The sequence below is a fragment of the Bos grunniens genome, chromosome 6, assembly GCF_055505025.1.
Source record: "Bos grunniens cultivar Pamir isolate PY7600 chromosome 6, Bosgru_T2T1.0, whole genome shotgun sequence".
Lineage (NCBI taxonomy): Eukaryota > Metazoa > Chordata > Mammalia > Artiodactyla > Bovidae > Bos > Bos grunniens.
This window is the reverse complement of record NC_141170.1, coordinates 99,444,672-99,469,305: the sequence shown is the minus strand read 5'-3', so window position 1 is coordinate 99,469,305 and position 24,634 is coordinate 99,444,672. Positions and strand designations below refer to the sequence as shown.

General features: G+C 36.1%; 1 protein-coding gene across 15 annotated transcripts in view; it reads left to right on the top strand.

Annotated features, from left to right (window-relative positions):
* The window catches only part of TBCK (TBC1 domain containing kinase), a 209,668-nt gene that overhangs the window by 136,037 nt on the left and 48,997 nt on the right, over nt 1-24,634 (top strand). For 9 of the 15 annotated variants that reach the window (XR_015165799.1, XR_015165800.1, XR_015165794.1 and 6 more), the window contains one exon: nt 24,214-24,389. Coding sequence is in view for 8 of the 15 variants with exons in the window: in XM_086406952.1 (XP_086263078.1) it covers nt 24,214-24,389 (176 nt within the window). In the remaining 7 variants the exon portion in view is untranslated. Of the gene's footprint in view, nt 1-3,426; nt 3,911-24,213; nt 24,390-24,634 lie in introns of those variants that run through there. The other 6 variants (XR_015165797.1, XR_015165798.1, XR_015165793.1 and 3 more) reach the window with 1 other exon arrangement.

The following is a 24,634-nucleotide window of genomic DNA, read 5'->3' as shown; positions in this document are numbered from 1 at the left end:
AGTCGTTCCTAAACAGAGCTGATCCTCAGAGGGAGAATATCTTTGATCCCTCTCTAAGCTAAGTCAGACTTTTCCTTCTGTTAGTCAAAGCGAGAACTCCTCCAGGTTGGATACAGCTAATGAGAACTTGTTTCTGAGGTTAAGGAAGTGAACTTCTCACACTGAGTAGTCTGTCAGAGTCCGACACTTAGGACTGGCTGGATTAAAATTACATGGCAAAGCTGTATCTATTAACACAATAAGGAAAATGAAGTGTAATAGGTAAAGGCTTCCTGTTTTTGAAATCCATACTATTTGTTTTTCTTTAGGGTTTATTAATATAGCTGATTGTTTTCTGTACCTATAATTTATCTTGTTAGTCATTTATAATAGCATAACACTATATTTTAATCCATTTAACATGATCATGAGGGTGCCAGATTATTCAGTCTCTCTATGTGCCTATATTTCCTTTATTAAACTAAATTCGTGAAGAGTAAGAACTGCATCTTAATGATTTTTGTGTTCCCATTGCTTAGTATAATGCTTGATGCATCATAACCTCTTAAGAAATGAAATAAGATACATCTCTGATAATTTACATGTGCGTTAAAGATCCCCAGGGCCCAGTTCAATGGCCAGGAAATAGTGTGCTCTCAATATATGTGTATTTAATTGAAGTAATTACCACAAATAAGGTTTTACTAGTGAACTCTCAGTTGAACAAAGCATTAATCCACAACTCATTATTCATCAGGCATGTTAACTGCATCTACTTTTCCTTCATAGCATCCATTTTACTGATGATTTTAGTGGTACATGTTTGCCATTGCTTTCTGTCATTGACCGTTCATATTTTTTCTCATTTTAAAACTCCATTTGCTTCACTGCAGCAGTCTAAAACTTGAAATATTTACATATTGAATATCTTCAACATTTACTGCTGCCCCTTTTTGTGAAGTGTGAGAAATCAAAATTCCAGTTGTATATTAAAGATATATCTTCTTCTGAGTTATAGAAATCCCTGGGTCTTCTTTTGCTAAATCATTAAATTAGTAAATGCCACTTTTCTGACTGTAGATACTTCGGTGTTCACAGTCTGTTCTGAATGGAGCAGTGCCCTCTTAATTCAGTGAGTGAAACAAGGGCAGAAAAATGCCCAGAGCCAGACAAGAATCAAATAATGACTGAAGGAGCGCTAGATTTCTCGAGCGTACTGTACCGAGGAAGGTTGGATTGTAGGGTTGGATCTTGGGAAGGAAAAGAGATGTTTACAAGTTTGGGATAGGAGGGTATTGAGGATGGAGTTTTGGATAGAAAACACAAAAGAAGAAAATAAATAAGAAGTCTTGTCATCTTTGGTGAAAATAACACTTCTCATGACTTAGGGTAGAATACCCTGTTTAGAATAGGCCCAGGCCAGCAGCTGGACTGATCTGAGCCACGGCACACTTCCCCACAGACATCAGGGTGAGACTTTGACATGGCATTAGCATATCTACATTGCAGTTGACAGGAAGGTTATGCTGGTGACAGTTTTTGTTCCTTTGCAGTTTGATTTAGTTCAGTATGGATTTGAGACAGTTCCTAAAGCAGTGTTTTTTCACTAGTTAAGTCTATTGAATATATTTTCTTCATGAAGACTGTTGGGCACAGGTAGCACAATTCCAACTTGCTAATGAATATCTGGGTTCTTGCACTGAGATCTTTCTTATGCATACTCAAAGTCCAGGGATGTCATTGCATGTATCAGTGACATTCCATGGCATTTAAAGAGAAACGGATTCTGGCGCTATTCTACAGAAGGGTAGCAACAAGAGACACATACAGGATTCTGTGAGTCTAATGATTTTCACAATCCCAGGGTTTAAATGTCTTGTTTTTTTTCAGCTATCCTTCCAGGATATCCTATAAACTATGCAAAATAAATAAACAAGCCTTGTTATATGATATATACTACCAAAATTTCAGTTTGTTAAACCCAATTATGCTAACAAATAAAGGTGAATAATGAAAAAGAAAAGGCAGCTTTTATCTGAAATATTCTCATATCTTCTAGAGAATTAATGTTAAAGTTTATTTGTTTCTTCATTTCTCCCCAAAGCCAAAATGAGCAACTAAACTGGAATTATTCCAGATGTGTCTATGTGAATTATAGGTTACTGCTCCTAAATCCGGAGAAGGCAATGGCAACCCACTCCAGTACTCTTGCCTGGAAAATCCCATGGGACGGAGGGGCCTGGTAGGCTGCAGTCCATGGGGTCGCTAGGAGTCGGACACGACTGAGTGACTTCACTTTCACTTTTCACTTTCATGCATTGGAGAAGGAAATGGCAACCCACTCCAGTGTTCTTGCCTGGAGAACCCCAGGGACAGAGAGCCTGGTGGGCTGCCGTCTATGGGGTCACACAGAGTCGGACATGACTGAAGCGACTTAGCAGCAGCAGCAGCAGCTCCTAAATCCTATAGAAATTAAGTAAAACAAACATTAGCAAAGAATAGATTAGAATCCTGACATACTTCATTTAATTAATGCATTTTAAACTTTCATGCTTATTAAATAGATACTTGAAATAGTTTAAGATTAATGTTTGTTTTCTTGAATAAACTAAATGGTTCCCAGTGAATTCAAATAGCCCTCTTATGGAAAACTAGATTCCCACATGTACTTATACCCATTTCCAAATCCTATTTTCAGTTATATTCATCTGTTTCAGTTTCTTTCTTTCCCAGTACTAGTACCAAGAGATTATTAAAATTATAACTATATCATACATTTGGCACTGTGTTTCCACATGAATTGTAGAATTGGCTTGTCGTTTTCCCTCCTCCCCTGGGAAAAATATCATTTTGGTATTTATGTTGTGATTAAGTTTATAAAAAGTAGAAAAAATTGATATACAATAATGAGTTTTATATTTTCCAAAATTAGAATATGCCTTTCTATGTATTCATGTCTTGTAGTTTCTCTATGGTGTTTTATTTCTTATGTGTTTCTTGTTTGGCTTATTACTATTTTAACCTTTCTCTTACCATTATTATTAGGATATTTTATTTCATTGTATTTTCTAGCTGGTTATATATAAAGAAAGATGCTGGCTTTGCAAACAGTTTAATGTAGTGGTAAACAGCTACATTGTTTAGAATAGATTAGAATTTCAAAACCCAGGTCTGCCATACCAACTGTATGACCTGTTTGCTTATCCATCAAACAGAGATTAATAATTTTACATGCTTCATTGGATTTATTGGGAGTATTAAATTAGATAGTATATTCAGAACATTGCTGGCACATAGTAAACACTCTGTAAGTTTTCACTTTCATCCTCATTATCATTATCATTTATCTGCCATGTTAATGTTCCCTCATTATTTGTAAGTTTTTCCATTGATTTAAATTTTCCAGTTGTATATCATCTAAAAATTATAATTTTGCTTCTTTTCCAGTTCTATCCGTCTTATATCTATCTGTTGTTTAGTTAATTAACCTCAGTCTTCAGTGTTAAATAACAACGGTAATGATGAACAGAGCTTCCCAGATGTTATAGTAGTAAAGAATCTGCCTGCCAGTGCAGGATATGCAAGAGACGCATTTGGATCCCTGGTTCAGGAAGATTCCCTGGAGTAGAAAACGGCAACCCACTACAGTATTCTTGACTGGAAGATTTCATGGACAGAGGAGCCTGGCAGGCTACAGTTCATGGGATCACAAAGAGTCGGACATGATTGAGCATGATGGTAGACATCTTTAGTTAACATTTAGAGTTAGTGGCAGTGCTTCTGGTGTTTTACTTGCTCAGTTTTGACTTCAAAGATAAATTTTATAGGTTATGAAAGAACCATGCATTCTGATTTCTTAAAGAGTTTTATCAAATATCTTTCAACATGTTTTTTGGATATTCAGAAGTAAATAAAGAGAAAATAACTATTATTGGCTCCTAAGCTTTTTATTGTTTCAGTTTTTGGAGCCAGCTGTAAATCTAGGCTCTGTCCTCATTTCTGTTTATATAGAGGGTATTGACAGTATATACCACAAGCTCATTAGAGATCTCACCAGCCTTGTCTTTAGTACAGCAATCGCTAGACTTTGTCCCATAGGTGTTTCTTGGCACTCCAACCAGAGAGCATTTCAGTCATTACTTGACTTTGGTTATATAATGAGGAGAGTGATGAGAGAATTTCCCAAGTGACAAGGAACACAGGAGCAAAAATTTCCTTCGATGTATAAGATGTTCAAGCTGGTTTTAGAAAAGGCAGAGCAACCAGAGGTCAAATTGCCAGCATCCACTGGATCATGGAAAAAGCAAGAGAGTTCCAGAAAAACATCTATTTCTGCTTTATTGACTATGCCAAAGCCTTTGATTGTGTGGATCACAATAAACTGTGGAAAATACTTCAAGAGATGGGAATACCAGACCACCTGACCTGCCTCTTGAGAAACCTATATGCAGGTCAGGAGGCAACAGAACTGAACATGGAACAACAGACTGGTTCCAAATAGGAAAAGGAGTACGTCAAGGCTGTATATTGTCACCCTGCTTATTTAACTTATATTCATGAGAAACACTGGGCTGGAAGAAGCACAAGCTGGAATCAAGATTGCCAGGAGAAATATCAATAACCTCAGATATGCAGATGACACCACCCTTATGGCAGAAAGTGAAGAGGAACTAAAGAGCCTCTTGATGAAAGTGAAAGAGGAGAGTGAAAAAGTTGGCTTAAAGCTCAACATTCGGAAAACGAAGATCATGGCATCTGGTCCCATCACTTCATGGGAAATAGACGGGGAAACAGTGGAAACAGTGTCAGACTTTATTTTTCTGGGCTCCAAAATCACTGCAGATGGTGACTGCAGCCATGAAATTAAAAGACGCTTACTCCTTGGAAGGAAAGTTATGACCAACCTAGATAACATATTCAAAAGCAGAGATATTACTTTGCCAACAAAGGTCCGTCTAGTGCAGGCTATGGTTTTTCCAGTGGTCATGTATGGATGTGAGAGTTGGACTGTAAAGAAAGCTGAGCACTGAAGAACTGATGCTTTTGAACTGTGGTGTTGGAGAAGACTCTTGAGAGTCCCTTGGACTGCAAGGAGATCCAACCAGGCCATCCTAAAGGAGATCAGTCCTAGGTGTTCATTGGAAGGACTGATGCTGAAGCTGAAACTCCAATATTTTGGCCACCTGATGCAAAGAGCTGACTCATTTAAAAAAACCCTGATGCTGGGAAAGATTGAGGGCAGGAGGAGGAGGGGACGACAGAGGATGATATGGTTGGATGGCATCACCGACTCAATGGATATGGGTTTGGGTTGACTCTGGAAGTTGGTGATGGACAGGGAGGCCTGGTGTGCTGCGGTTCATGGGGTCACAAAGAGTCAGACATGACTGAGCGACTGAACTGAACTGATAAGAAAAAAAAAATGCGAGAAAAGGGTAATGATGTCAGTAACCCAATTTAAGTAAAGGCTGTACCTTGGAAAGGTAGAGTTAGAGATGAAGATATCAATTTAACCAACTAAAACACCTCTTTGTCACCAGTGGGCTCTACTTCCTGAGTCTCTGCTGCTATTGAAAGCTGACTATAAAGTTCTGTGTGAAGTAGCAGTTCTGTCACATTCCAGAAGGAAGCTATCATATGTTCTACCTTTAGGAGCTTAGCTGAGGGGAGCCACTCTCATGTTTAACATATTCATCTTCTTTATCTCATCCTAGGAAATTTATCAAGTTCTGGTTTTATTTTGAAATTATTTCCAGAAGCTTTTAGAAAATTATAGAGTGGCACCAGCACCACCGCTGCCCATATACATCACCACATTGTCCATGTTTTTGATCCCTGGACCACTGTGAGAGTTCTCCACGTAACTGCCTCCATGTCTTCTGCCCTCACTTCAACCACTTTATTTTTTTTTTTTCCAACCACTTTAAACTAAAAAATATTTCCCAGTTACCTGTCTTTGAAATGCATAAGTTCTTAATTGATCTAAGTCTGTGTGTATACTTTTTTTTAAATTTATCTATTTTAATTGGGGGCTAATTACTTTACAGTATTGTAGTGGTTTTTGCCGTACATTGACATGAATCAGCCATGGGTGTACATGTGTTCCCCATCCTAAACCCGCCTCCCACCTCCCTCCCCTTCCCATCCCTCAGGGTCATCCCAGTGCACCAGCCCTGAGCACCCTGTCTCATGCATCGAACCTGGACTGGCGATCTGTTTCACATATGGTAATATACATGTTTCAATGTATGTATGCTTATACATATAAACAGTACTAAGCCTCATAATTAGAATCATTCCTGAATCTCTTTAAGTAGAAACTCCTCCGATGTCATTAAGTGTTATGTACACGTTTCAAACTTCTGTCCTAAGGGATAGGCAAGAAATTTTCTGACCTATTAACAGCTGAAAATCAATCAGAAAAAAATTGTCACAGAATTCTAGAGCTGAAAAAAACATAAGATGTCCGCTCCTGGCCCTTCATTTTATACGAGAAAAAGCTAAGACCCAGAGAGATGAAATATCTCCAAAATATTGATATTGTATATCAAAGAGAAAATTACTTTCTTTACATAAATTAAGCTTACACACAATTTTTTAAGAGCACATCTGTGAAAATTTTAGCATAAAATCCCTAATCACTGAAGAAGTTCTATCTCCATATGTTTCATATTCATGTACATTATCTCACTTATTTGAGGGAGAAAAATATTCTCTCTAGTATGAGAGCTATATTATGCAGCTTCCAGAGCTTGACAGTTTTATTTCAGACTTCCATTTCAGATGCTAGGTTTCTGTATCTTAGAAATAGTAACCTTTCCTAGTCTCTCTATAAGCAAGAGGAATAAATGAAAATACTATAATGCCATTTAAACAATTTGTTTTTTAAATATCTTTGCAAGTTGATAAAGTTTTTGAGGATTGTTTTTCTTTGTTAGTGTTCCTTTGAGAATGGTAGTTAATGGCACTGCCGGTCCCTCCTCATACATTAGCTAGAAATAGCTATTACTAAGAAAGCAGAGTCTGCTTGCTGTAGACATGTGGGAAAATAAGAATTACCGAATATTGCTCTAAAAACTCTCAGCTTTATGTATTCTAAGCCTTACTAATAGTTTACGTAATGTAAGATTTACTCAGCAGTGTATGGATATACCTAACAAAAGTACCTTTTTCCTTTCCCTTTTTCTTCAGACATTGTTTATTATTTCTTATGGTTTGACTGAAGTTTTTATGCTGATAATTCAAAAAATATGATCCTGTAGCCATTGTTGTTTGTTGTTCTGTTGCCCAGTCATGTCTAACTCTGTGACGCCATGGACTGCAGTGTGCCAGGCCTCCCTGTCCCTCACTGTCTCCCAAAGTTTGCCCAAGTTCGTGTCCATTGCATTGGTGATAACATCCAGCCATGTCATCCTCTATCATCCCCTTCTCCTCCTGCCTTCAATCTTCAACCTAGCCACATCTTCTCCCAAACACTAGTTTCTGTCTCCAGCTGCATCTCAACACTTCAACTTGGTAGATAGACCCCGTGCATCCTATTTCAGAAGTCTAAATCAGAACTTGTTTTCCCCTTGTCTACTGTCTGTCATTGTTACTGTCTTCTTTTCTCCCTTAACCACCCATGTCCAAAACATAAGTACTATCTTGGCTCATCCCTGTCCTTTATCTTTCATAAATTTTCCTACAGTGCCTCTCACATATTCTTCCTTTACCTTTAATCAATACACCCAGTTTTACTGAACAGCTACTGAATTTCAGGCTCTCTGCTAGGTAGTGGAAGTGTAAAAACAAGCCCTAGTCCCTGTTTTCAAGGAGCTCATGGTATATTTATTGAAAGAGACTAGTATCAGTATGGAACAGGGCCTGTAAACCTGAGACACTCTGGTTGGATACTTGTGAACTAAATTAAAAAAAATCCTTCAAAATGAAAATAGCTTCCTGACAAATTTCTGCCTTGTTCATAGCAGGATTAATTGAAACAATTGTGGAAAGGATTTTAAATGAGTTATTTATTCAGCATACCTCCTAGAGGTAGAACCCAAGCTTTAGAATCAAAATACTTTCCCAGTATGTTTGATTAATTGCTTCACACAGAATATACATGTAAACCCCCACTTCTTTTCTTCACAAACTCCTATTCATCCTTTTAGGCTTTACTCATGTATTACCTTTTTTAAAAAATGTTTCCAAATTTCCACTTGCTGCTGGGCAAATGAACCACTGCTTTTCCTGTATCAGGATGGAAACCAAATTTCAGTGAGTTCAGGAGTGAATGTAAAGAAAGTAGATGTGAGAAGATAGACAGTAGCTAGAAAGTACTTGCCCCTTGGAGAGTAATTGTATTATTTAGTATTTATTTTTACATTTAGCTTTCACTATGGATGGGAGAGAATTGGATGTATTTGTAGGCCAAGGGAATGACTGAAGGAAAAAAAGATAATGAATAGAGCAAGGCTCTCGGTTTCCCGTGTCGTCACTTAATCTAGATCTTCATAAAATTCACTTTATTACAAGATTTTCTGCCTACTTTTTTCCCATCTCTAATTCATCCTGCAAAATATGGCCTAATTAATCTTCCTAAAATATTGCTGTTGACATGTGACACATTCCTCCAAAAATCCTAAGTTCTTATCTATTTCTTATGTCCTTGAGCTTCTCTGTCTTCAGAGCCCTCATGGTCTGTCGCCTACCTACTTATTCAGTACTATTTCTCTCTTTTTCTCAGGACAGATGTTCATTCAGTAAAACTAGTCTCTTCATTACTATTTTCATACCCTTTGGCTCTAAGTTCTATCAGAACTAGTATCTTTGTTTTGTTCATAAATGTATCCCAAGCATATTGTATATACCTAGTGGGTGCTCAATAATTATTTATGGACTGATTCCTTACTCATTCACACCTTAGAACTCTTACAATTACCTACTTATGCAACACTCCTCTTCCTCTTTTCTACTTTTCTAAACCTTACTGTTTCCTGACTCAAGTCCCACTTCTTCCACCAATTTTTTGCTATTTCTCCCCATTATTGTGTTTATTCCTTTCCCTGTATTCTCATAGTATGTAGCTGTGATTCCATACACTGAATCTTATGAGAGAAGCAGTGTAATAATGTGGTTAAGAGCTCAGACTCCAGAGCCAGACTAAAGTTGAATCCTGACACTGTTACTTACTGATTATGTGGCCTTTGTTATTTAACCTTTCTCTACCCCAATTTCCTCATCTGTAGCATGATCAAAATAATAAAATCTACCTCACAGAATTGTTGCAATATTGAAATGAGCTCATATATGTCAAGTGCCTATCACAGTGACCAGCACATAGCAAGCACAATATAAATATTTTCTTTCATTATTGTGTACTTTTATTATTGCTTTTATGTTAATATTTTCCAATCAGATTAGGGACTCTTTGAGGTGAAAATGGTGTTTTATCTCTATCAAGATGGCTCAGCCCAAAGCTGGTTGATTAAATATTTTTTAATTGATGATTTATTAAAAATTTAGACTATATTAAGACTACCATGAAATTCAAGCTGCTTCACTTGGAATGTGATTTTTAAAAACAACTTATTTCATCTAAAGATATACAGTCTACCGAACACTTTTATCCTTATTATATCAATTGATCCTTAAATTGGTTTATTCTCATAGTACAGCTTAGAATTGTATGGTCAGAGAAGGTAAGCATCTAACACCCTATTTCTCAGCACTACCACATTCCCTACTTCTTGCCTGCTCAGACAGGTACAGGACAGATTATTAAGTCTTCTGTATAAACAGACATTCTACTACAAAAGAGAATATCACTACCCCTTCTTTTAGGTATGCCCAAATCTCTACAAATGGCTGTCTTGGGCACTTCCCTTCACTTACCTTGTGAGAGAGCCAGGGGGAGTGATTAGAGTGTCCAGAAACACCTACTTCTCTATCCTGCAGGATGAGAAGGGAGGGGCATCTTATCTTGAACACTGTGCTCACCATGAAGTTGACCACACCACCTCCAACTAAAGCTCCTTATGTAATTTGGGAGGAGAGAGGACACTGGGATAATAATTGGAAGTTGCAATTTCAGTCACTTCTCACCTAGCCCCGGGGAGGGGGGATGGAGAGGGGGCGGGCAGGGGAGACGTTGGTGGCTTTTAAGCCTCTTTGTTTCAACCCAGGAATAATATCATTCCGCATCCTGTTACACATGCATACATTCATTTACCAAACATTTCAGCACCTTCCTTGGGCAGAGCCCTCTCATCTCTTGCTATGAGAGATACAAAAGAAATCTAAGCAATTTAAGCTGTTGATATACCTGGCTCTTTGTTGTCATCAGCATATTTGTATTGATCCTGTCTCTCTCCTCAAAACATGATATGTCACTTGAAGGCTCTGTGGAGTAGAGTTTTCCTTAAGAAAGTGTACTTAAAAAAAAAAAAAAAAAGTATTTTCATTATGTTGAAATACACATTATTTAATACATAGATAGCTGGCCCTGTGATGTTCCCTGTCTTATAAACATGCCTACTTTTGCTTTTCATGCTTTCTGATTTCCACCTTTCTTTTAGAAGTTTATACAGTTGGTGTTCTAATTCTAAATGTTTTTGCTCAAAATAAGGCAAATCTCTCTCTATAGGAAATGTATACAATGTGTGCCACTTTCTGTGCTGCCTCATTTTAGTTTCTTGAATTAGAAACTAGATATTTAATAAATTCTGCTTTGCTTCCAAAATGAAGAAAACTTAAATTGACTCAAAGAATCAGTACCATAGACATTCTAAGGTCATCCTGTCCAGAGAAAAACCCTCAGAAGCTCCAGGAAACTATCAATCTATCATGTATTTCCTGAACACCACTCCTGGCCTCATTTATACCCAGGTACCACTTAGCAACTAATCCACCACTGTAAATGTCATTTGAAATCCTTAATCTCCAAGTGGCTTTAGAGAGCCTAATTTTTTATATTAAGATTTTATCTTTCTTTCTCACCCTCCCCCTAAACACACAGATACACAAAATAATATACGAAAACTGCTTCTTTACATAGGGAGGGGTGTTTGTTGTTTTTAACCTTCTAATATACATTATGAGTATGATCACATAGGGAGTTGTTTCTGAGTACAGGATCAAAATATATTACTCTTAGAGGAAATGCAATTCTTGTTAAGAAAAATAATAGCCAGTAAGCAATAATCTACTAAATAATTTCTAATATCTTACATTAAACTAGGAAAACCTGTATAATTATTTAGTGATGGTAATGTAATTTACATTTATGTTGATAGAAGCTTAGAAAAGTATATTAAATATTCTTCCAGGTAGCCAATAGGCCCTTTTCTCTTTGATGAAGAGTTGGATAAAGATCAGTTTATTCAAATATTTTTTCATGCAGAAAACAAGGTAGTCCTTACCAATGAAACATGGCAGTAAACCTCAAAAGTTTTTTCTCCAATTGTCTGTATTAACGTTTGTTTGTCTCCTTTATGAATGCATGAAAGCCTGCCCTGCTGGCCAATATTTTTTTTTTAATCATTTAAAAACTTCATCTGAATTTAAGCATAATAATAACTTTATTGTTTTTCTGTAACATATTTTAGACATATTTCACTACATATTTTCTAGTGCTAGATCTGATTACCTACAATGGTGACCATAAGCCATGAGCTCTCATTTGTGAAGCCTTTTCATATTGCTGTAAATATTTGGTAAGAATTATCTTCAGACTGATTAGATTCATAGTTATGAAGTATTTAAGAGAAGTATATAATAGTGCTGGTTGAAAATAAATCTCATATTTTTATAAATGTTTAAATTTTCAAAAATAGCTCATGCTTAATGATTAAAACTTAAACACAGAAACGCATTTAGATAAAAAGTTGTTAATTCCACTGACTCACAGACTTTTACAATTTCTATGCATCATTCTTATATCTATGAAAATGTATTTATATAAACATGCATGTGTTTATGCACACACACACATATTCACTGTGATATATGTCACCAAACTGGTATTGCAGTGGATTTATTGTTTTTTTTAATATTCATTTTATTTATCTACTCATTTATTTGTTTGATTAGATCAGGTCTTGGTTGTGGCACAGGAGCTTCATTGTGTCATGTGGGATCATTCATTGTGGTGCACAGACTCTCTAGTTTGGTGTGTAGGCTAGTTGCTCTGCAGCATGTGGGATCTTAGTTCCCCAACCAGGGATCAAACCCTCATCCCTTGCATTGCAAGACAGATTCCTTAACCACTGGACCACAAAGGAAGTTCCAAACTTATTGTTGTATAGGATCTTTTTCCCCTTGATAATACATCTTTATTGTTTCTTCTATTAAGAAATATTTTTCTAAAATGTGATTTTAATGGGTGAATGCTATTTCTTTACATGAATCTAGTGTTATTTATTTATCCTGTCACCTTTTATTATGTGTTTCCAGTATTCCAGTTTTTCATAATTTAGGAAAAACAATATATTTAATAAATATTTTCCCATACTGCTTGGTACAATCTGTGATTATATCCATGGAACAGATTTCTAAAAAGAAATTTCTATTGCATTCATATTTGAAAATTTCTTAATACATATTATGATTTTTTCCTCCAGAAAGTCTATGTTGATTCACATATCTAAAGCATGTGTATTTTATTTATTTTTATGGAAGTATAGTTGATTTACAATGTTATGTTAATTACTACTGTATAGCAAATTGATTCACTTATACATATTTACACATTCCTTTTTAAATATTCTTTTCCATTATGGTTTATCATAGGATATTGAACATAGTTTTCTGTACTATACAGTGTGTGTGTGTGTCTGTGTGTGTGTGTGTGTGTGTGTGTGTGTCTGTGTGTTAAGTCACTTCTGTTATGTCCGACTTTTTGCGACTCTGTGGACTGTAGCCCCCCCAGGCTCCTCTGTCCATGGGATTCTTCAGAAGAGAATACTGGAGTGGGTTGCCATTTCCTCCTCCAGGAGATTTTCTCATCCCAGGGATTGAATCCTGGTCTCTTAGGTCTGCTACACTGGCAGGCAGGTTCTTGCCACTAGCACCCCCTGGGAAGCCCTGTGCTATACAGTCGGTCCTTGTTGTTTATCCATTCTACATATGAAAGCTTGTGTAGAAGCTCCCACTCCATCCCTCTCCCAGGTCCTACCCCCTGGCCACCACCAATCTGTTTTCTATCTCCAAGATTCTGTTTCTGTTTGACAGGTTCATTTCTGTTATATTTTAGATTCCACATAAGTGATATCATATGGTATTTGCCTTTCTCCATCTGACTTGCTTCACTTTAATGATAATCTCTAGTTGAATCCACGTTGCTGCTGCAAATGGCATTACTTTGTTCTTTTTGTGCCTGAGTAGTATCCTATTGTATATGTGTACCACGGTGTCTTTATCCATTCATCTGTCACTGGGTATTTATGTTGTTTCCATGTCTTGGCTATTGTGAATAATGCTGCCATGAACATAGGAGTGCATGTATCTTGTTGAATTATAATTTTGTCCAGATATATGCCCAGGAGTGGGATTACTAGATCATATGGTAGCTCTAGTTTTAGTTTTTTGAGGAACCTCAATACTGTTTCCACAGTGGCTGCACCAAGTTACATTCCCACCAACAGTGTACAAGGGTTCCCTTTTTTCCACACCCTCTCTGACATTTAGTATTTGTAGATTTTTTTAGGGAGGGCCATTCTGACAAGTGTGAGGTGGTGCCTCATTGTAGTTTTGATTTGTATTTCTCTAATAATTACTGATGTTGAGCATCTTTTCATGTGCCTTAAAACATAATGTGTTTTTGAGTTCTTCCCTACATGCTTTCTGTCAGAGTTCAACCAACAGCAAAAGATTATACACTCACATCAGGATAATTCAAGAACAGTTTATTTAGAGAGATAATAGTTACAAAGATGATGGTGAAATGTTGGTGAAAATATGAGAAATAATGCAGTAAATTATGAAAATTAGCAATAGCACTGATCAGAACACGGGAAATGAAAAGCAGATTGAGAAAGCCATTTTGAGAGGAAAAGTGACTTTTGGTCAACAAACATAACTAAATCAAGGTGAATTTTCAAGTACAGAACCAAGGGATTATATTACCTTGACCTGCTCTTTCTATTGTCTGAACCACCTTGAAAGCCAGAGGACCTGGGGTCTCTCTTCTAGGTCCAAACAGAGGCCTCCCACCAGTAGAGAACAGGCAGGAACCAATGGAGAGTGAATCTGGGGAGACAAGCAAAAGATATCTAGAACACTTAGCTACTTTTTCTATGTCTTTGGTTATACATGTTTTTTGTATATCTGTGATCGAGGTAAAAACTTTTTCTTTACTTATTTGTGTTTATTTTGTCAAGTATATGTGTATATCTCCCCTCCCTTCATTTTAACTAAGCAGGCTGTTTTTTCTTATTGGTTTGCCTTATTGATTAAAAGAGTTCTTTATATATTAAGGACATCTTAAATTTTTATTTTTCACATATATTTCTCTTATTTAAGAGTTCAGCTTTTGCTATATGCTTGAAATTAATTTAAGTCATCAATTCTTACTCTTTTGTGATTCTACTTTTTACATATAATTTTTGTTCAACTTACAAATCATTTTGCTTTGTAGTATAGGATAGAAACATGATTTTATTTTATTCTAGGTAATAAATGATGCCTACATTATATCCTAAATTATATACCATTTTCTCCAGTGATTTGATATGGAATCCTATTCTTTTACAGCATTCTTTCATTTATTGAGGTCTGTCTATACACCCCATTATGGCCTATTAGTCTCCTAGTCAATTCTAGTGCAATATCATGTGGTGATATTTTATACGGTTTTAGCATATGACAATGTATTTTATTATTTTTCATTGTTTCCTTGACATTCTCACCTATTTAGACAAATGAACTTTAGAGTTTTTGTTTCAAAATAAAAAAGAAATATCCTTTTAGAGTTTTGATTAAATTGTAATATATTAATACATTGTTTGAAGAGGAAATAAAGGTCTTCTAATACTGAATCTTTCTTTCCAGATAGCATTTTATGTGTCTCAGGTTTTTCTAATGCCCATCACAAAACTGTTTCATTTTCTTTAAATATTATTTTTATTTCTAAGTATTTTGTTTTGGAGGAATATTTTGACATTGCAATTGAAAGCTTATGTTCCTTGAGTTTTTTGACTGGCTTCTGCTGCTGTTGAAAATAGCTAACAATTTTGTTGTATATATATTGTGACTAAAACTTTACCGAATTCTTACCAGTTTTATTAGACTTTCCTCTGAGCAGTCTGGATTTTCTAAGACTATTGTATTATCTAAGAGATACATTTTTTTCACAATAAGTCTGCCTATATGGTTCATCATTAAGTAGAATGTCAAATATTTGAGATGAAGAACATCTGTCTTAATGAAATCTTTCATCGCTCAGATTAGCTTTCCTTCTGATATGTGTTTACCATGAGTTTTTCTTTTTCTAAAATTGGAAATAAATGTGAAGTTTTGTCACATATGGCTTTGTGTCACCTACAATGATGAATTACATACTTTGTCTCCTTTGACTAATTAAAGGTGATGAATTACTTTTCAAATCGTCCTTCTATTGAGCCATCCTTCATTCCTGGAATATCCCGTTTGGTCATAATACGCCATTCTTTTAAATTTCTACTGCATTCAATTCTCTAGTTTTGAGATTTTTTGAAAGAATCTATATTCATAAGGAATATTGAGGGTTGTGCATGCATTTGTGTTTGATGCCATTTTTGTTAGATTTAAGTATTAGGTTAAGGATGCTTCATAAATGACCTTTCAATGTTTTCTTTGCTTTGAAATAGTTATAAGATAGAAGTGCTTAGGGGAAAACTGTTTGGCACCTCTCTTTAAAGCAATTGTTTAAAAACTTTAAAATCTTACCTGTTTTTACACAGTCTATTTAGTTGTATTTACAAAGTCTATTTAGATTTTGTAAATAGTCTGTTGTATTGTAAAGTGCACACAGAGTTTATCATTCTCCTCAACTTTACCTTGGTCTATGAATATATAGGTCTATTCAGATTTTCTGTTCTTTTGAAAATATTTGGAATCAGTTATTCTTTCAAATATTTTTACATGCTTATATTTTTCTCATTTATAGACAATTAGAAAGATATATAGAAAAGAGAGATATAAAGAAAATACAGAGAGAAGGAAAAAGAGAAGCATATTTACTTATATTTTTCTCATTTATTATCATGCACATGGTTCATATACAGCTTTTCTAGTTTTATTGATATTCCCCTAAGTTTCAGCTCTAGTATTTATCTATTTTTTCCTTCATTCATATTTTTTATTATCATTAAATTACCTACTTTACTAGGATAGTTTTGTTGTCTGTTTATTTTTTCCTTCTTTATATTCATCTAAGTCTTTCAATTAATTAGAGTATGTTTTGTAAGCTTATATGGTAGCAGCTGGCATCTTCAGTTTTTCAGTTGAGGAAAAGAGAGATGGCTGTGAGAAATTATTGAGGCAGACATGGGTTTCAGTATTCTTGATTAACCATCACAGAGCCCAGAGGCTAGAGAATCGGATGATTTACCATCCCTGAAGAGTCTGTCTAGTGATCCAGACAAATAGCTTTGCTAATGTTATTTAATCACATTTTTATTCACTCATTCATTCATTAAACACCTATTAACAATTTTTGGTGCCAGACCTTGTGCTGTCTTTTGGAGATACAAATACGAAAAGACGTAGAACCTGTATTTAAGGATTTTGTAATTCAAGTGAAGAAACAGATAATCAATTACAAATATAGTAATTACTATGATACAGGTATGTACATGTTTTGGGAAAACGTGTACATACCCCATAGCACAAAATTACTCAGGAAAAGTAATAGAAAATTTAGAAATACTATTTTATTCATTTGTATTCAACAAATATATTATGTGTCAGATAATATGCTGAAACCTGGGGAGATTGTAGGTGTAAAAGTAACTTTCCTTGTCTTTGAGGAGCTGTTAGTCTGGTGGAAGTAAATAATCCTATTACAATAAAGACATGTACCAGATACCTGTGGGGACACAGGAAAGAAACTAAATGAGCCTGTCAGAGGTTAAAAAGACTTTCTTCACAGAGAGAGTAATGTTTGAACTGATACTTGTAAGGTGAGCAGGTATTTATTAAGTGGACAAGGTGTGGCATTCTAAGCAGAGGAAGCAACATGGGCAAAGGTGGCACAGTGGTATAAAAAGGCAGATAGTCTGCTAATGCCAAAGCACGAGGTACAAGGTGGTGAGGGGTGAGAAAAAAGGTGAAAGATACCAAGCTTTTATTAAACTCTGACAGTGTGTCAGACACTATTCTAAATGTTCTATAGAGATTAACATTTAGTTCTTACAGCAGCCCAGGAGGATTTAGATAACTGCTGTTATCCCACTTTATAGATGAAGAAATTAGGCAGAGAGTTTAAGTATCATGTCCAAAATCATACACTGTGAGTGGGCTGGCCAAAATTTGAGTCCTGGTAATCTGACCCCAAAGCCTATGGTCTCTTGCCTACTATAGACTGATACCAATTCATAAAAGACTTTATATTCTATACCAAAGAATTTGGATTTCACTCCATCAATGTCTAGAAACCAGTGAGGTGTTCTTAATTATAAAAATCTACATGATCAGATTTTTAAGTGTATGTTAGCTGCTCAGTTGTGTCCGATTCTTTATGACCCCAGGGACTGCGACCTCCCAGGATCCTCTGTCCATGGAACTTCCCAGGGAAGAATACTGGAGTGGGTTGCCATTCCTTTTTCCAGGGGATCTTCCTGACCCAGGGATCAAATCCAGGTCCCCTTCATTGCAGGCAGATTCTTTACTATCTGAGTCACCAGGGAAGCCTGATCAGGTTTTTATTTTAACTCAAGTGGCATTTGGAATATGGATTAGAAGGGATGACTTTATGTGAAGAGAATATTAGAGGAAAAAAAGAAATAGCAAGAGGGGCAAACAGCTTCTCCAGTCCGTTTGAGGGATGGTAGAAGTCCTGAAGTAGGGCAGTAAATCAGGGAACAGATTCAGATTCAAGAGTTATTTTGATGAAACTTGGGGATTTGTTATATAGGAATGAGAAGTAAGGAAGGATGAAAAGTCTGCAGTGGTTTTCAGATTTCTGTCCTTGGTAACTAAGTTGAAGTTAGTGCCAGGATATGTGACAGAAAATATGGGAGGAGTGTTCTAGACACTGGTTCTTTATTCTCATAGTTAATATTTCCAGGGATACAAGGATTTTTAAGTGTTTGCAAATCAGTAAGTGTGATGATCACATTAACAAATTAAAGAATAAAACCATATGATATTCTCAAAATATATAGAAAAGGCTTTTGATATAATTCAACATCCATTTATGATTTTAAAAACTGCTCTCCAGAAGGTGGACATAAAGGGAAATACCTCAACATAAAAAAGGCCATATATGACAAACCCACAACTAACTCAACAATGAAAAGCTAAAACCATTTCCTCTAAGATCAGGAACAAGATAAGGATTCCCACTCTCACCACTTTTATTCAGCATAGTATTGCAAGTCCTAACCATAGATATCAGACAAGAGAAAGAAATGAAAGGAATTAAAATTAGAAAGGAAGAAGTATCACTGTTAGCAGACGACATGATACTATAATAGAAAATCCTAAAGACACCATCAGAAAACTACTAGAGCTCATGAATTTGGTAAAGTTGCAGGTACAAAATTAATACATAAAAATCTATTACATTTCTATACACTAACAGTGAACTATCAAAATTAAGGAAACAATCCCATTTACCACTGAATCAAAAAGAATAAAATAATAAATAAGGAATAAACCTACCTAAGGAGGTAAAGGACTTCCCTGGTGGCTCAGACAGTAAAGCGTCTGCCTACAATGTGGGAGACCCAGGTTCAATCCCTGGGTCAGGAAGATCTCCTGGAGAAGGAAATGGCAACCCACTCCAGTATTCTTGCCTGTAAAAATCCCATGGATGAAGGAGCCTCGTAGGCTACAGTCCAGGGGGTCGCAAAGCGTCTGACACGACTAAGCAACTTCACTTTCACTTTTCACTTTCTTTCAAGGAGGTAAAAGACCTGTACTTGAAAAACTATAAGACACTGATGAAAGAAATTGACGATGTCACAAACAGATGAAAAGATATACCATGTTCTTGGATTGAAAGAATTAACATTGTTAAAACGATTATACTTCCCAAGGCAACCTACAGATTCAATCCCTATCAAGATACCAATGGCATTTTTCACAGAACTAGAACAAATAATTTTAAAATTTGTATAGAAACACAAAAGACCCCAAATAGTAAAAACAATCTTAGAAAAGAAAAACAGAGTAGGAGGAATCATGCTCCCTGACTTCAGATTATACTGCAACGCTACAGTAATCAAACCTGGTACTGGCACAAAAGCAGAGACATAGATCAATGGAACAGAATAGAGAACCCAGAACTATCCCCAGGCACCTGTAGTCAATTAACCTACTACAAAAGTGACAAAAATAGAGTTTCTTCAATAAGTGGTACCAAGAAAACTGAATAGCTACATGTTAAAAAAAAAAAAAAAACAACAGAACATTCTCTAACACCATATACCAAAAAAAGTCAAGTCTGCCATATCAGACTCTTAGGTACCATGACAGAGTGATTCTCCTAGTAGTTTAATGGACACAGGAAAATAACTGTCATGTTACCAGGTTTGGATTTTTGCTTGCTTGCTCCGCGTTATCACTAACACATTTAGATAGCCCTTTCAGAGAATTCACTCTACTGAAAGATAGTTTTTGTCAGTAACATTGCTAAATAAATTTTGACTCTAGTTTGGAAATGGAATATTATTTTTTTTAAAGTCATTCTCATTCCAATTGATTTCTGATATTTGGACATCTAAATTTAATGTGCATTGTATGTACACGTTCTTAGGCATAAATGATAATAGAAATTTTCAGAGTTGTTCTGTAGTTATCCTCAATTCTTGTCCATTGTCCATAAACAATGTTCTGTGAATTTGAAATCCTACTCATACAGGAAAATATCAATATCAATGATACTAAAGAAGGTTTAAATTTTATAAAGGAAGTTTTACTTTTATGCCTCTAAGTGGAAATTGTACAGTGAATAGTGAAATTGTGTATAAAACTGTCTAATAAAAGAAAAACTATATTCTGAATTTTTTAGTATTATAATTATTTTCTTCATAAAGCAAAGTTGTATAATTTTTCCTAAGTATAATTTACTAATCTCCTAAATTTGATTTGTAGACGAACATGCTTGCAACATATTAAAGTTCTTTGATGATACACACTGAAATTTCAGAAAGTTATGAACTTGTCAGTGACTCCTGTTTCCTTCTTTTCTTACCATTTCATAAGGCAATCAGTCTTTTCTTTGAAGAAACTCCTCACAAATGATGCATTTGATTGGAACCAACGCCAAGGTCAAATCTCTTTCATCAGTCAGTTCTTCATAGAGAATACTTTAGTCAAATTCTTTCCTTCATCAGTCAGGCACACCTTCCGTTCAGACAAAACCTCTTTTAGAAAAGCCCCATTCAGCACTGAATGACTGAAAGCAGAACTAGAGTAATCAAGAGTTCTTTATTTTATCTTCATAAATGTACAGCTTCAGGTGAAGGCTGAGGAAAATACCTATAGAGCCTGCAATCTAATGCAAAAGAAGATAGAAGCATTGATTGTATGACTTGCTGATTTTAAAACTAATCTTTCTGAAGCAGTTTTAATTTCAGAATGTTTAAATAGATTTAATTTCTAATACTAAAAAAATTCCTAATTCCTATTTTTGATTAAGTGCAATAAACTCATAAAACTTAGCAACTTCCATTTCTGTTTAAAAGCTAATAAAGTGAGAGAACAAGTGCTTTACTCTTACTACTAAAGAATTTATAGCATGCATAGTCACAGAAACCCAAGGGATGAGGGCTGACATTCAAACTCCAAAAACAATTGAGGACAATTTTTTTTTTTTCAAAATAAGTCTTGTCTGTTATGTGATTCATAGGCTTTATTCTCTCCTGCCTAGAAAGTCTAAATTGGAAATTATATATGTGGAGTCCCACTATGAAATTGAGGAAAGAGAGAAAATAAGCAAATGAGATAATAGACTCAATCTTGGAAGCATATTAAGCATATAAGTAAAAATTATTTGAATCCCCATATTTTAAATCAAGTGAATTTTGAAAGTTCTTAAATTTTCAAATTATGTTAAAAAAGTTTTCAAGAGTGGCTACTAGTGTTCAGCAAGTTTATGTTGAATTGAGATGTATTGTGTCACCTTTTGTGAAGGGTAGAGGATCCTCCTGCCTACCAAATAACATGAATAATAATTGTGAATGGCCCTTAGTCTGAATTGGGCTTCCCTCCTGGCTCAGCTAGTAAAGAATCTGCCTGCAATGTGGGAGACCTGGGTTTGATCCTAGATTGGGAAGATCTCCTGGAGAAAGTGAAAGTGAAGTCGCTCAGCCGTGTCCGACTCTTTGCAACCCCATGGACTGTAGTCTACCAGGCTCCTCTGTCAATGAGATTTTCCAGGCAAGAATACTGGAGTGAGTTGCCATTTCCTCCTCCAGGAGATCTTCCTGACCCAGGGACTGAACCCAGGTCTCCTGCATTGTAGGCAGAAGGGAAAGGCTACCCACTCCAGGATTCTGTCCTAGAAAATTCCATGGACTGTATAGTCCATGGGGTCGCAAAGAGTCAGACACAACTGAGTGATTTTTTTTTTAAGTCTGAATCGGTATTATGACATATAACAAACATATACAGACAGGTTCGGTGGTCTGGAGTCTGATTTTATCTCCTTTACAATTAAAATACATTGTCAATTTACTTTAATTATCTAAGAAATCATTATGTTGTTCTTCATTTCTGTGAATCTAATTTCCACCCAACCATTCATAAGTAACATAACTCATGTTAGAAAAGTTCAATACTGAGTCACAAAACAATTTCTCATATTACCAGACTTTAACTAATGCAATTTACAACAACAGTAATTATACTTGAAAAATGAAATGTTCTTAAAAGAGTTGTTTTTAAAGATAAACAGTGCTCTCATAAGGAAAAGTCTACCTCATTTCTTTGCATCACATTTGAGCTCGGAAGTTGTAGTGAAGGAAAAGATTAATGGTTTCCTATGTGTGCTTTCCCAGGTGGCTCAGTGGTAAAAAAAAAAAAAAAAATCTTCCTGGCAGTACGGGAGACACAAAAGACAAGAGTTCAATCCCTGGGTTGGGAAAATTCCCTGGAGAAGGAAATGGCAACCCACTCCAGTATTCAGTTCAGTTCAGTTCAGTTGCTCAGTCGTGTCCGACTCCCTGCAACCCCATGAACTGCAGCATGCCAGGCCTCCCTGTCCATCACCAATTCCCAGAGTTTACCCAAACTCATGTCCATTGAGTCAGTGATGCCATCCAACCATCTCATCCTCTTCTCCTCCTGCCCTCAATCTTTCCCAGCATCAGGGTCTTTTCAAATGAGTCAGCTCTTCGCATCAGGTGGCCAAAGTATTGGAGTTTCAGCTTCAACATCAGTCCTTCCAATGAACACCCAGGACTGACCTCCTTTAGAATGGACTGGTTGGATCTCCTTGCAGTCCAAGAACTCTCAAGAGTCTTCTCCAGCACCACAGTTCAAAAGCATCAATTCTTCGGCGCTCAGCTTTCTTTATAGTTCAACTCTCACATCCATGCATGACCCCTGGAAAAACTTCAGCCTTGACTAGACGGACCTTTGTTGACAAAGTAATGTCTCTGCTTTTTAATATGCTGTCTAGGTTGGTCATAACTTTCCCTCCAAGGAGCAAGCGTCTTTTAATTTCATGGCTGCAATCACCATCTACAGTGATTTTGAAGCCCCAAAAAATGAAGTCAGCCACTGTTTCCCCATCTATTTGCCATGAAGTGACGAGACCGGATGCCATGATCTTAGTTTTCTGAATGTTGAGCTTTAAGCCAACCTTTTCACTGTCCTCTTTCACTTTCATCAAGAGGCTTTTTAGTTCTTCACTTTCTGCCATAAGGGTGGTGTCATCTGCATATCTGAGGTTATTGATATTTCTCCCAGCAATCTTGATTCCAGTTTGTGCTTCTTCCAGCCCAGCATTTCTCATGTATTCTACATATAAGTTAAATAAGCAGGGTGACAATATACAGCCTTGACATATTCCTTTTCCTATTTGGAGCCAGTCTGTTTTTCCATGTCCAGTTCTAACTGTTGCTTCCTGACCTTCATACAGGTTTCTTAAGAGGCAGGTCAGGTGGTCTGATATTCCCATCTCTTTCAGAATTTTCCACAGTTTATTGTGATCCACACAAAGGCTTTGGCATAGTCAATAAAGCAGAAAAGATGTATTTCTGAATGTTTTTCTTGCTTTTTCGATGGTCCAGCGGATGTTGGGAATTTGATCTCTGGTTCCTCTGCCTTTTCTACAACCAGCTTGAACATCTGCAAGTTCATGGTTCACATATTACTGAAGCCTGGTTTGGAGAATTTTGCACATTACTTTGCTTAGTGTGTGAGATGAGTGCAATTGTGTGGTAGTTTGAGCATTCTTTGGCATTGCCTTTCTTTGGGATTGGAATGAAAACTGACCTTTTCCCGTCCTGTGGCCACTGCTCAGTTTTCCAAATTTGCTGGCATATTGAGTGCAGCACGTTTATAGCATCATATTTTAGGATTTGAAATAGTTCAGCTGAAATTCTATCACCTCCACTAGCTTTGTTCATAGTGATGCTTCCTAAGGCCTACTTGACTGCACATTCCAGGATGTCTGGCTCTAGGTGAGTGATCACACCATCGTGATTATCTGGGTCGTGAAGATCTTTTTTGTAAAGTTCTTCTGTGTATTCTTGCCACCTCTTCTTAATATCTTCTGTTTCTGTTAGGTCCCTACCATTTCTGTCCTTTAATGAGCCCATCTTTGCATGAAATGTTTCCTTGGTACCTCTAATTTTCTTGAAGAGATCCCTAGTCTTTCCCAGACAACAACAATATGTGTGAGTAATAAAAAAGTAAACATCAGTGATAGGAAATAGGTACACAGTACACTGCTAAAATGAGATATAGTTTTCTATATCTCATATTTCTATATTTCTCCCATATGCTATAGTGATTGATATAAAAACTTGAAGATATTCTATACTGGCTATAGTTTGTCTCTCTGTAATAGTCTCAATATTTGTATTGTTTGTTCATTTTTTTCAGTCAAGAGAATCCATTCCGTTAAATGACCTAAAGTCGGAAGTATCACCCCGGATTTCAGCAGAGGACCTGATTGACTTGTGTGAGCTGACAGTGACTGGCCACTTCAAAACACCCACCAAGAAGACAAAGTCCAGTAAACCAAAGCTCTTGGTAGTCGACATCCGGAATAGTGAAGAGTATCCTTTACACATTTGGTTTTAAAGGGTGGTACTGCTTTATTCACATTGCTTCCTTTTCATTTAAAGGGCATGTGATAAAAACAATGAACATGTTTGGGATTCCTCTGAATTCAGATAGCTAAATCTCAAACTGGTGCCAGAACAGACTTGCATAATATTAATATAATGTTTCATAAGATAACATTACATACCAGAGAGCTTAAAATACTTTCCAAACAACACCAGAATAGTGGGCTATTTTC